At 47.7% G+C, this 14,192-nt stretch overlaps 1 protein-coding gene across 8 annotated transcripts in view; it reads right to left on the reverse strand.

Moving 5' to 3' along the window:
* CDK5RAP2 (CDK5 regulatory subunit associated protein 2) overlaps positions 1 to 14,192 on the reverse strand; it is a 178,167-nt gene that overhangs the window by 21,576 nt on the left and 142,399 nt on the right. For all 8 annotated transcript variants that reach the window (XM_033427340.2, XM_033427339.2, XM_033427335.2 and 5 more), the window contains 3 exons: positions 8,905 to 8,953; positions 5,958 to 6,163; positions 1,552 to 1,671 (listed from right to left, as the gene is read on the reverse strand). In XM_033427340.2, the coding sequence (XP_033283231.1) occupies positions 1,552 to 1,671; positions 5,958 to 6,163; positions 8,905 to 8,953 (375 nt within the window). The remainder of the gene's footprint in view (positions 1 to 1,551; positions 1,672 to 5,957; positions 6,164 to 8,904; positions 8,954 to 14,192) is intronic.

Consider the following 14,192-nt stretch of genomic DNA (forward strand, 5'->3'; position numbering starts at 1 on the left):
GAGGGGGAGGGGGGAGAGAGAGAGAGATGGAACCTTTCTGTTTACCTTGCAAGCTACAGCATATATGGTACTTTGAAAAGATGTCCTTCTAGGCTGAAGGCTATGATGGGCTAGAATGCAGTGACTAGGGGTGCAAAGAAGCAAGTGCTGCCACTGACTACATCTTTCTAGAACTCGGTTATCTCATCCCTAGAAATGGCAACGACATTAGTGTCCCCACCCGGAGCAGAGCTTAGAGCTTTGCAATGTTAAACGAATAATGTTATACAAAATAAAAACTGATGATGATGAAGAAAACCACCATCTCTTGGGTGAGGCACTGAGCAAGGCCCTATGTATAACGCTGTCTCATTTAATCTCACAATGACCCCGTTTTGTAAGATAATGAAGCCTGGAAGGGAGAGGTGACTTGCCCAAAGTCACGGAGCTCATCAGCAGAAGAGCTGGGTCCCTACCCAGGCCAGTCCGGCTCCCAAACAAACTCAGGCTTTTCCTGGTGCACAGAGCTGCTCTCAAGATATATTCTGACCAGAGGGAGGACACTCTCTTTGGAGCAGCAAGGAAAGATGACCAAAATAGATTATTCAATGAAAGAAGGAACAGAGCAGTGATATAAAGCATTCTACCTTTCGGGCAGGTGAAGGAGAGAATAAGAATATACATCTGTATCTGCATTAAGACTGTAAGGATAGAGAAGAAAACTAACAAAAGTGGGAGGAGAGAAGGGAGAACAGGACTAATGGGTATAGAATGGTGATATTAATTTTTGAACCACATGAATGTCTTGACTATGGGAAAAAATATGTATTTTTAAGCTTCTCATGGAAGAATAGTCCACTCTGAGCTAACTGTGGTTATGTAAGAACACTGGGGACCTCGTGATTGGCACGTGGGAGTTACCAGATTGCCAAAATGCATTATTAACAAAAAGACAAAATACTTTTTTTTTGCGGTACACGGGCCTCTCACTGTTGTGGCCTCTCCCGTTGCGGAGCACAGGCTCCGGACGCGCAGGCTCAGCGGCCATGGCTCATGGGCCCAGCCGCTCCGCGGCATGTGGGATCTTCCCGGACTGGGGCACGAACCCGTGTCCCCTGCATCGGCAGGCGGACTCTCAACCACTGCGCCACCAGGGAAGCCCTACTGCTTTGTTTTATTTTAACATACCTATCTATTTTGCTTCAGCTTCTAGAGTCAAATGAGGAGGCAACCACAATTCACAATGCCAGAGGCTGGCAGACGCCTCCAATGACCGGGAAACGAACATTTATCAAGTACTTGTTCTGCACCAGGGACTACGGGACACTCCGCTTAAGTTAGCGCACTTAATTCTCATTGCCACCAGAATAAAATGGGAATTATTATCCTCATTTAACAGATAAATTACTGTAACTGAGAGTCAGCAAGCTGAAGTAAACAGCAAAGTCAGGATTTGAACTGAAATCTCTCTGGCCACAAGTCCAAAGCTCTTCCCAATACACAGCGCGCTTATCCAGGCAAATGCGCCACAAAGGAAGCCCTCTCACCGCCCTTTGGGAAGGTCCACCTTACCTTGGTCAATTTCAGATCCTTGTCGCTCCAGCTGTCTCCGTAGCTTCTCATTTGTTTTAATAGATTCTTCTAAACGTTTTCTCAAACTTCGAATTTCTTGTATATGTTCCATTAGTAAGTCTACAGGAAGGAGGACATTCTTAATTTAAAGTCTGAAGCCCCCAACAAACTGAATAATTTATAGACTACGCAGTGATCTTGAAATTCTAAATAGTACTGGATATGTTAAGAGAGTCTTCCTTAGGCCTGGGGAGGCAGAGCTACTGCCCACAGCCCACAGCCAGTCTGTGATGATTCTCTGCAGCCCTCTACAAAGAAGATACTTTATATCACATGGAAAAATTACACACCATATAATTTTAATGCTAACTCTAATACAGCCTTTTATTCTTCTAAATATCAAATATTAATTTAAAATCTTCCTTTCGGGGAAACTAAAAGATCACTTTCAAGTTCGCCTGAATTGCCTGAGAGTTGATTAAGCCACCTTCATAACGAACTCAGATATTTTTGAGACTAATCCTTTGAGAGGAATATGTTAACCATTTATCACTTACTAATTCAAGACTTAAAAACAAGGCAAAACAATAATCCCAACACTGGTGAGAATGGTAAGAAGGGTGCTCTCCAGGAATACATCCTGTTAGCACGAGTATAAACGTGTATGACTCTGGGGACTATTTTTGTCATTAGCCTTAGAAAGGTTCTTTCCAATTTATTTCTACCAAATAATTCTACTTCTAGGAATCTATTTAAAGAGATCACCGGAGATGCTGACAATCATTTGTCAGAATGTTTGGAAAGGTTCATCTCAGCACTATTTATAACAGTCAGAACTGAAAATAACGCAAATGATTACATTAACTGCTTTACATCCCTTATGATGCAATGTTACACAGCTATTAAAATTATATTATGAAGACCATATAATATCATGAAAAAATACAGATACAAAATGGGTTATTCAGCATAATCACAACTCTGTTTAAAAATCTGCAGACAGGAAAGACACATATATGGAAAAGAAGGAAATACACCTAAATATTTACAGAGGTCGCCTTTAGGTGGTAGATCTTAGGCTTCTCAAAACTTTAATACTATATCTTAACATAATATTTAACAATATATAGAAATTTAAAATTTCTGAATTTTCTAAAATGAGCATGCTTTTAATTTCTCAGCCTCTGCCACAGCTCACTTTAACAAAGAAAGGAGGAAGTGCAGTTCCAGTCCAGAGGTAGGTTTCTAGTATCAGTGTTTACAGCATAATCACATTAAGTATCCAAAGGCAAAACTAATGTCTTTAATTCATCAATTAGGGGATACTCGGTTTTGTCTTGGTAATGTTTGTTTTAAAACATTATACTAATGTTATGACCCAGTTTTAATTCCTCCAAAATGACTTTCATTTAAAAGTATCACAATGTTACAGATCTTTTCCTAATTAAATAGTAATTCTGCCATGAATTTGAATGTTTATGGGATGACTTAATTCCCAGGTCTTCAGCTATCTCCTATGAATGCCAGGAGTGCAGCAAGTCATTTGGCGGACTGTCTGTGGACCCCGCCTGCAGTAAACTGAAGCAGCACGGCAACACACCTCCCGTTCCTGCCTTGCTGCCCCGCAAATCTTCCAGCGGCCAGTCAGGTCTCAGTGAGTCAGGAACTTATCTGTTCTGACTGCAGCCTTCCTTCCTGGTTTATCCACGTCACATACTGCCGGCTTCTGGGGCAAAAACCCTCAGCAGCGATCGGTACAACACATCTTCTACTGAGACTGGCTGGAAGCTGGAATCATCCCTTGGCCTTAAGGAAACATTCCCGGTCGAATTGGACACCGCTTGTTAATTATGCAGCCCTAACTGGGCAGAAAGAAATACTATACTCATCTTAACACAGGAGAAAAATATCTGTCCCTCTTACAATAATACCCTTCTGACAAACGCCGCCTCTCTAAACTCATAAATCCTGCAAGCAGCAGCCACCACAAGCGACGGTATAAATATCTTTGCCGAGTAGCTCCAATTTATAGAATCTAGGTTAGGAAAATGCCCCAGAATAAGGGGGAAGCTTTATGTTCAAAGCTACTCCCTGCAGCACTGTTCACAATTGTGAAATTTTAGAAAATGACTTAAATGTTCAGCAACAGGGGAACATAAGGAAAACTGCAGTTCAGCCATTCAACGGACTATTCCAAAGCCACTGAAAATGATGTTATGTAACACGTCAGGAAACTTATGATATAATGCTAAGTGAAAAAAGGAGAAGTACTAAATTATCTTTCTGCTCAGATTATAAGCGTGACAAAAGGAAAAACAGATGCAGAGACCAAAAGTCTGAAGAGAAACAAACCCAAAAAAGCTAACAGTGGGTTAATTAGGACAGCTCCAGAGAGCACTGTCCCCATTCGGGAAAGTGCCGGATAATCCACTTGAGAAACCCAAGGTCATAGGTCCTCAGAGGACTAAGAAGTAAAAGATGGGTCTACACTGGAAATAAACCAAGGCTGGAGTGGCGGATGGGGCCTAGAGTGAGAAAAAGGAGGGCAGGCTGGGGGAGAAAGAGGAAGTGCCTGGTACCACCGTAGCAGGAGGGTCTTAAAGAACAGGGATCACAAATAGCCCGTCAAGGATCAGGCTTGCCGCATTGTAAACCCCGCCCCTCTAGTCCCTGACACCTCAGTCTGCTCCTCCCACAAAGGCCCTGTGAGAGTGGTCTCGGGCAGCAGGAGGCAGCACAAGGGACAGGGAAACAATTCATGGTCTAACCCAAAGCAGGAGAAGGCAGAGAGTAGAGCCAGAAATAACTGAGAGAAACCAAGTACACAGAAACTCACAGAAACTGCAGAGGGATACAGCCACGAACCCAAAGAAAGCACATCTAGGTAACTGGTTACTGGAGGACCCCAGCTGATACCTGCGTTACATCAAACGTGTACACTTCATGCTCGAGGTCTGATTCCAAACCGTGCTCCCCTGGCCCCTGCGTATCCTAAAGGAGCCTCGGAGGTGCCACTGGGGATAAAGGCTCCACTCCTTTGGGAAAAAGCTGTATCTTTTTTTTTTTTTTTTTTTTTGCGGTACCGGGCCTCTCACTGTTGTGGCCTCTCCCGTTGCGGAGCACAGGCTCTGGACACACAGGTTCAGCGGCCATGGCTCACGGGCCCAGCCACTCCGCGGCATGTGGGATCTTCCCGGACCGGGGCACGAACCCACGTCCCCTGCATTGGCAGGCAGACTCTCAACCACTGCGTCACCAGGGAAGCCCAAGGTGTATCTTTTATATATCTTTTACATATATTCAGTTTCATCTGAAAAAAAAAAAAAAAGGGAGGGGGGATTGCTGCTGCTAAAAAAATAGATTTAAAAATTTTGAAACCCTGGTTCTAATGTGATCTGGTGTCAACAAAGAGTTTTTAGCAGGGAGGTGTCTGATTTGTTCCCTGGGTCCATTCTGGGCACCTTGCAAACAACCCACTGGAAAAAGGAGAGACCAGAGGATGTCAGCTGAGGTCCAGAGGCTATACCAGGGCTCAGAAAACTATGGCCCCTGTGTCAAATCCACCCACCACGTGTTTTGGTAAATAAAGTTTTATTGAAACATACCCACACTCACGCATTTACGTATTTTCTACAGCTGCATTATGCTGCGACAGCACGACTGAGTAACTGCAACGGAGACCATATGCTCTGCAAAGCCTGAGGCACACAGTATCCAGCCTTTTACTGGAAAAGGTCTGTCTGTTCTGGTCTATACCAGTCCTTGAACTTATGAACAGTAAGCCCTACCTAATGCCCAACAGGAGGCAATCAAGACTGCAAACACAGAAGGGGTAAAGGGGAGCTCAGAGGCAGGTGGGGTCACGGGAGGCTGATTCTGCCAACTGAGCCCACGGCTCCGTGCCCAGAGGCAGGACAAGGGGCTGACGGAAAGGGCCGAGGGTCACACTGAAGAGAAACACAGCAGATTTACTGAATTCAAAATCTCCAAACAGGGGGTTAGGTACTCTCGGGCCCCTGTACAGTTCAAAGCAACGGTCCTCAAAGCGACACCACCTTAGGAAGAGCTCGAAAGAGACAGCAAGAAATGGGCCAGACCTAGACCTGATCCATAACCCCAGTGCTTTCCAGTCTGCCAGATAAGGAATGGCAAGGCATGTAACACGTCATCATTAAAAAATAAAAAGGACTTTTTCCCAATCTCCAACACTTCCAACAACCGTAGCTTTCCCCGGTGATACACGATAACTCTGAACAATGGGCCTGGGCCCTCGCAGGATCTCCTCTCACCTGGTAACTATTCCAATGTCACTACACTCTGCTTTAGTACAAAGGCAAGACAGCAAATTATCGTTCAAAGCAGGAAACTCTGGCTAGGTTTACGACGCTCAGTGAAGCTTGGCTTACCTTGAGAAACGTTGTTTGCCAGGACCGAAGTCTTCTCGGTCTCGCTGTCTTGCTTCTGGTCTCGTGAGGAGGACTTCGCGGACATTTCACAGTCGGACAGCATGTGACCGTCGGACAGCGTGTGACCGTCGGACAGCGCGCGTGAGGCTGAGGGCGCAGGAGACTCAGGGAGAATGTGTTGGTAGCTTAAGTTGTCTTCCTCAGTCCTTGACCATTGGGATTGAAAGAGAAATCGTTTTCCACACTAAGATCCCAAACCAGGACCATGACTTAAGAACACTTAAGATGACTGGCTCTTTGTAATTTACCCACATTTGCAATGGTGTTCTGGAGGCTTTTTGTTTCCCTAGAGCATTTTTAGCAAGGATACTCTAAAAACAAACACAAGAAGGGCTCAGTGGGCTTGATGTGGAGCCAGTGAAGGAGGGGGAGCCACCGTCCGGCTGGTAGTGGAGGGACCCTGAGAGAGGGCATGAGTCAGCGGCAGCTGCTCATCAACTGGCCGCTCTGTACCAGGCATTTTACGCAGACTGTCCTCCTTGGTCCTCACAGAATCCCTCTGAGGTAGGGAGGACCATCCTCATTTAGAGCTGCGGGGACGGAGGCGCATCAGAACCTTGCCCACAGTCTCACAGCTTGTACGTGGCAGCGCACACATCTGAATCCACGTCTGTCTGGCTCCAAGGCCCCGGGAGAACGTGGGGGGCCAACCCAAACCCACGACGTGGACTTACGGGTTTAAAAACCTCAAAACCCTCACGGTCCGCAAGCAGATTCCGGTATCACCATCGAGGCAATCATCCGGTTAGTGACCTGTATTACCCAAGGGCCACCTAAGCCGAGGAAAACCACCCTGAACTCTGTGAAGAGCCCACGTGAATCCCCATTACAGATAAGCTCCTTAATTTAAGCTCTCTTTTCTCCCACTTTTTCCTATTCCTTCTCGTCTCATTATTCATGAGCTCAGACAAGAGCAGAGGACTCTAAAGCGGCAGCGCATCCACCAACAGGTAAACAGCAGGTGCAGTTGTGCTCAGACAGCGTGATGGATGCGACGGCTTGCAGTTGTGCTCAGACAGCGTGATGGATGCGACGGCTTGCAGTTGTGCTCAGACAGCGTGATGGATGCGACGGCTTGCTGCTGCCTCGCAGAGTGCAGAAGGGGCCGAGGGCACACATTTAATTAGCGTGAGCACTAAGCCTACAGCTGAAAACAGCAGAACAGAAGGAACAGAAACAAACCTGCCAGAAAGGGAAGGGTGACACGTGGCTGAGGAGGGCCAGAAGAGGCTCCCTGCCATTCTCCAAGCAACCACGGTCGGCTTTCAAGATGGCCAATCTGATCATGTCTAGTCCCAGCTTACTCTCCTTCAAAGACTCCCCTCTTCCTGTAGAACAGGATTTGGGCTCTTAAGGCAGTATCTGAGGACCAGCCCAAGGCAGCCCTGCCTGCCTCTCTAGCCTCACGTTCCATGCACCAGCCACGCAGCTCAAAGGGGTCGTGTCTCCGTCACCTCGAGGGGGGACGCTCTTCCGACAAGCCACGCCCCGGAGCCTCGTGCTTCAGATCTCAGCGAAGACCATCTCCACTCGGGGAGGCCCTTACTGCCCTCTCCGCAGCCTGCCGGTGGGACATGACCCACCGTTATTATCAGGACAGAAGTGGAGGGTTGAACTGGGAGGGGTCTTGCGAATACCGCAGTGGGAGAGGAAAGTTTCTTCTAAACTTACAGAAGCCCTGAGTAAAATGCCCTCCAGTGAAGAGCTGTGATACCTCCCTGCCTGCCCACTCTAACGATGCTGGAGGCCTTCATGATGCCAGTAAAATCTGAAACTCTGCACCCCAGACTGGTCTTTATTTCTTTATTTTGCCCCCAGGAGTCCAAAGGGTCGCAGCTCCAAAGATGAGGGAAACAGCAATGGCACTAACGACAGTCAGAACCTTGAACAAGTCAACAGAGGAGGGCGAGACCCTGACGTTTCCAGTTGGCCACAGAGGCAAGCTAAGAGTGCTTGCAATCCATTTATTCCATGAACATTTTTAAAAAATTCCAACCACATGCCAGATAGCTGGGGCTAGAGCAGGTGTGCAGATATTAAAGAAGTCTTTGCCCTCAAAAGGCAATGTGCAATAACAATAGGAGCCCAGGTGTTGGAGCATAACAGATTCAAGTTCAAATCCCAGTTCTGCCTCTTAATGGCAAGTATGCAACTCTGACCCTGAGGGTCCTCATCCTAAACTGGGAACAATAATGCTCACCTTGTAGGGTCAGCAATAACGGATGTGAACGCCTAGGGCAGCAGCTGGCACATACCATACCTAGTTAATGCTGTCTCCTTACCTCTTTCAAGGAATCCTGGGCACGGAAAGATAAATGCAGAAAATATTATAATACCATGTGGTAAGTGCTATAGTGTAATTATGTGCCAACTGCTATAGTAAGGATCACTGATGCTGGGATGCAGTGGAGAGATGGGGGTGTCGGGGAGAGCAAGGTCCGTTTCCATGTGAACTGACTCTGAAGAAGGATTTTTAAATTATAAGCAGAAGAAGGCAGTGTACCGCTTGTGTACAGGCGTGGTCTGGAGAACAATCAAAACGAAGATTAAGACTGAAGCACGGGGTACACGATGAAAAGGAAAGATGGGTCAGGCTCAGGAGTCTGGAATTCATCCTGCAAGTATCCAGGAGCCAACAGAAGGAATGTGTCATCTGGGTCAAATCACCCGACAGAAACGCCAGGAGCAACCTAATGCAAATGAATGAAGGCTGCGGGACATACGGCGTGAACTTCTGGTTTTGTATGACCACTGTCAGTTTCACAGGTATTTTTGCTTTATTTACAAGATGCAGGAAACTAATAGAACAGGAGGGAGCAGAACACTCAAAACGCTGGCAGACAAACCTAACCCATGACGTCTTCTTACCAAAAGGCCACACACTCACCTCTCTCTCAGTTCCTTCTGGGTGCTCATTTCCGCTTCAACTGAATTTCCTGGAAGCAGAGATAACATCAAGAAGGAAAACATTAAAAAAAACAAAAAAAAAGTGCTCCCTAACAATTTCTTCCTCATCCATTTGTTTAAACACTCTTCATAACAGTCCCGGATATTTAAAGTAGGATTACCAAGAATACCACTCAGACTCTAGACTCCTCCTTTATCACTGCTCTGGCGCTAGTTCCAGGAGGAAGGTGATGGCACTGAATCTAAAAAGCAATCACAAAGGCGCTGCTGGGTGCAGAGGCTCTTCTTCCTTCTCTAAAACTCTGATACTAACAGAATACAGGCTTGTTATAGGAAACGGGTAACAGAATTAAGAGAAAGAAGATCGCTACCCTCCAGGTACCCACCACAGACGTGTTACTGGCTTTCCTTCCATTCTTTTCTTCCACGCATTTTGACATGGGTGACACTGTATCACGACTTAATTTTTCACTTTGACCTTTATTATGAGCATTTCACTTACCAAATTTGCCTTAGTAACGGCATGTTTAATGAGTACGTGAATATTCCCTTGGAGGTGGACATGGTCCGGTTTCTGCCAGTTCCCTAGCTGATGTCTAGGCCCTCTCCAATTTTTCACTTCTAAAAAATAAATAAAATAAACTTCTTTGTGCATACAGCTCTATCTACACTGAAACTCCCTCCTCCGGAAAGGCTCTCAGAAGCGGGATTCCTAGGACAAGGAGGCTGTGAGTGCAGCTAAAAAAGCTGGTGCCTGCAGCAGGGGGAATGACTAGAAGAAAAGACAAAAGAAAACAAAGTAAGTGGCTCAGAACGCAGCCGGGGACAATGCTCTGCGCCCCCTGCGTGTCATCATGCGCTGTTTCAAAGGAACATGTGAGCCCAGATTTCAGAGATGAACAACTTTAGTTTAAAGATACTTCAGAACGCTGGAAACTGCAGACGGAGAGGAGCCCGTTGAAGAAACGAACGCGTGGCTAAAGGAAAAACAAGCCTCCTACGGCAGCAGTGGAAAGATGAGGCTATAATTAAACTGCACCCACACGTACCATTTTCAAAACTACTCATAAAAGGAAAAGTTCTCAAACACCACCGTGTGGAGGAAAAGATCACGGGAGACACGCACATCTGCTCTGTATCTTGTGGTTCCCACCCACAAGCTCCCCAGGCCAGCTGGGTGGCTGCCAGGGCTCCCTCTCCACCCACCGGGCCGGGCCCTGGGCACCAGCACCACGCAGGGCGCACGGGCTCCGGGAATGGGTGCTGAGGGCGGTTCCTCGGTAGCCACCGTCTTCTTCAGGCCTCACAACAACCCTACGGGCACAGTGTCCGGATCTCCGTTTGACGGTAAAGACGTGAAATCCAGGAGGTCTAATGTTCCCACTCTCCCACTCTCCCCACTTCCCACTCTCACCTACTTTACTGCTTCGGTGAAGCAAGGGCAATGGAGACATTCTCACAGCTGCCCCACCACAAATCTACATCTCCATCCTCTGGTTCCATCGCGACCGAAACTGGTATGATATCTGGACCCCCCAAGAGGTAGGGAGAGGTTGACAGGCCTCCACCCCAGGGGATGCTCTCAAGGGCTCCCCGTCTCTGTCCTCTGCATCCCGCCTCAAGGGGGGAATCTACATCTGATACCCCTGACTGGTCAGATTCCAAGACCCTGACATTCCAAGTCCCACATGAACGGGCATGGATGAGTGTACCTTAGAAGAAGAACTCACTTGGCGTTTTCCTCTCACACCTGCACAGGGCTGCTTACTAATGTTCAGTTAATGATACGACTTTGGCCCTTAGACCCTAAGGATGGGCCGTCTGCCCCAGCCTAGCCTTCCAAAGAGCTCGGGGCTCTACACGTGCTAGGCAGGCAAGCAATAACGCAACATCTGCTTCACATTTACCGTCGTTCTTCAGAGGCACGTGCCTCAGGGACTACAACTGGCCCAGCACAGGCTTCAAGCATTCTGGCTCACCTAACCGTAAACTCATCTTAAAACCAGCAAAAAAACTCTTCTCGATTCCTGACAAAGTCCACGACCACAGATGGAGTCCGTGACCCGGATGCCACCAGCAACCCTTGGCTCCCCTTCTTCAAACCAGAGATGCTTTGGGGAGCTTGTAATGACTCAACAACTGTACTCCACTCGTTTCGCTTCCACCACAGAGTTCTTTAAAACCAAGTGACAAATTGTTACTGTGGGACTCATAGGGAGATCGTCGGTACAACTGATGCATTGAATTTCTTGGTGGAATCTGCCTTCACACAGGTGAGAGGGTACCATCTGTCAGGCTATTCCAGAAGCTTAGGAAGCACGTCATGGAAACACTCTCCCATCTCTCAGGCAAATCTTATTGCTACACCTAAAAAGCTGTGGAGTATGTGGCAGTGCGGGGGGGTTTCATCTTTCCAAATAAAGAGACATCTAGTTATCCGACACATAGCTGAACAAGCACGAGAATCACGATGCAGGACAGGCTTGTAACTGATGGACCCGCCTTCAGTCCCCTCCCCTCACTGACCCCTCTGCACTCGGCCACCACGTAAGAAGCCTCTTGTGAAATGGTACTCCCTAGGTCAAAACCCATCAATCGTACAAAATTAAGTTCAAATATCAGAGCCTGGCATCTCCTACATGACCCAAATGTTTCTTCCTTTCCATCTCACTGGTAATTCAGATTAAATATTTACAGTCCTCCTCCCGGGTGCCTGTGCCCGACACTGAGGATACAGAGATGAGTGAGGGGCCTGCCCCAGTGAGTTCACAGCTGAGTGGGGACGGTGGACCCAAAAGACAACTACACGACAGCGCTGTGACAGAGGCAGCATCGGATGCTGGGGGAGGACCCACAGAGGAGACAAGCACGATCCAGCCTGGACCATCAGAGAACTTACAGGAGGTGACAACTGATCTAGATCTTTCAGGCAGGAAAGAACTGCTTTATAAAGGTAAGAAGCAGCTAAGGTGCTGTGTGGAGGGCAGATTCCACAGACACTCAGGAGAGAAAGTCCTCCATTCCATCGGACAGCCTGGCGCACATAGCTAACCAGAGCTTGCACGCCCCATCACCACCCCCAAGACACCCTTTCCCACCAGCTGTGAATCCTCCCACTGTGGAAGACTGAGCTCCAATATCCTTTCCTCCTGGAAGCCTCCCTTCAGAGTCCACAGTGCCCCCCCCCCAAGCTCAACTATGTGGGCCAGACAGAGGCAGAGCACATTTCATCCAAGGGCACCCCAGAGCCAGGTCCACACCACATAAAACTCCCAGCAGCAGCATCAAATCCTGACCGGGCACTACCTGTCTGGTCCCTTCCCAGGCTGGGAGGCCAGGACAAGACCAGGCCCCCACCTTCCAGGAGCTTACGCTCCGAAGAAATAAAATATGCCTACAAGAAATCGTTGCTGTCACCTCCTGAGCTCCCACTACTGGCCAGGAAGACACCAGATGCTTTAATAATCTCAATCCTCACCAATAACTCTGCCAGACAGGTGCTATTACCTCACAGAGGAAATCTGACCCTTAACCACAAAGCTGGGATTTGAACTCAGGCCTGTCTGGTTCCAAAGATTCTGTTCTCTCCACCCCATCACGTGGCCCCCATCACAAGGCCAGAAGTGATGCCATATGAGAGCTACAACCAACCCGGCAACAAAGAAAATGAATAGGTTTGCTTTCACTTGAAGTGAACAAATGAAGCTTCCTGGAGGACGGGCAGAATTTCTAGAAGTGGAGAGGGAGTAAAAGCCTTTTAGAAAAGGACTGATTTGATCAAAGTCCCAGAAGTGGGGAAATGCAAAGCCAGGCCCATGGAAATTGTTGACAAGGACACCCAATTTGACAGGAGTGTGAGGGGCATGACCTCATGGGGGTCAGGTTAGGCTGTGAAAACAAGCTGCCTGGGTTCAAATCCAGACTTGGCCACTTCCTGTGTGACCTTGAGCAAGTAAATTAACCTCTCTGTTCCTCATTATTAAATGAGGATATTAAATAGTAGGCTGAGAACAATGCCTGGCATACAGTAAGACCAGCCCTCCCCATTGGTTCTCCTTCATATTCATCATTATCATTCCGAGGTTAGAGGGCTGGAAAAGGCAGACCGTGGAAGCCCTTGAAAGAAATGGATGCTTCGGTCCAGAAGAGAGTGGATATATGTATACGTATAACTGATTCACTCTGCTGTACACCTGAAACTAATACAGCATTGTAAAGCAACTATACTCCAATAAAAATTAATTTTTAAAAAAGAAATGAAAAAAAAAAAAAAAAGAAATGGATGTTTTGGGTTCATCCCTGTGGCAAAGGAGCACCAAGAGAAGGGATCCCAGCAACTGTCTTCTACTCATGCGGCTAAACCCTGACACACACGGTGAGCTTGCTGAGGACAGGGACTATCTCACCATCTTCTTCCTCGGCACTCACTCAAAAATACCTGAAGACAGGGCTTCCCTGGTGGCGCAGTGGTTGAGAGTCCGCCTGACGATGCAGGGGACACGGGTTCGTGCCCCGGTCCGGGAGGATCCCATGTGCTGCGGAGCGGCTGGGCCCGTGAGCCATGGCCACTGAGCCTGTGCGTCCGGAGCCTGTGCTCCGCAACAGGAGAGGCCACAACAGTGAGAGGCCCGCATACCACAAAAAAAAAAAAACCAAAAAATAAACCCTGAAGACAAAAACACGGCCTTCCTGATTCTGATTCATGCTACTGCTCTCAGGAGGTACCATGGTCAAGGATATGGTGGAAAACCTGGGACTGCAACACCAGTCCTTGATCTATTTGGGGTCTCAACCCACTTTGAGAATCTAAAATTTATAGACTATCACCCCAGAAAAACACCAACATTCACAAAATCTGGAGTAGGGCTCCAGACCCCTAGTGAACTCCCTAGCCTATGGAGAGAGGCAAGAATCCCAGCTCTAATCCTTACCAGCATTAAGAAAGCACACTACCATCCTACTCCTTGGGTTCTACCAATTAAATATCATTAAAGAGGGCTTCCCTGGTGGCGCAGTGGTTGAGAGTCCGCCTGCCGATGCAGGGGACACGGGTTCGTGTCCCGGTCCGGGAAGATCCCACATGCCGCGGAGCGGCTGGGCCCGTGAGCCGTGGCCACTGAGCCTGCGCGTCCGGAGCCTGTGCTCCGCAGCGGGAGGGGCCACAGCGGTGAGAGGCCCGCGCACCGCCAAAAAAAAAAAAAAAAAAAAAAAAAAAAAATCATTAAAGAAATAGCAAGGATATGCACAAAGATTCCAATCCACTGTCCT

This window comes from Orcinus orca, chromosome 6, assembly GCF_937001465.1.
Source record: "Orcinus orca chromosome 6, mOrcOrc1.1, whole genome shotgun sequence".
NCBI lineage: Eukaryota > Metazoa > Chordata > Mammalia > Artiodactyla > Delphinidae > Orcinus > Orcinus orca.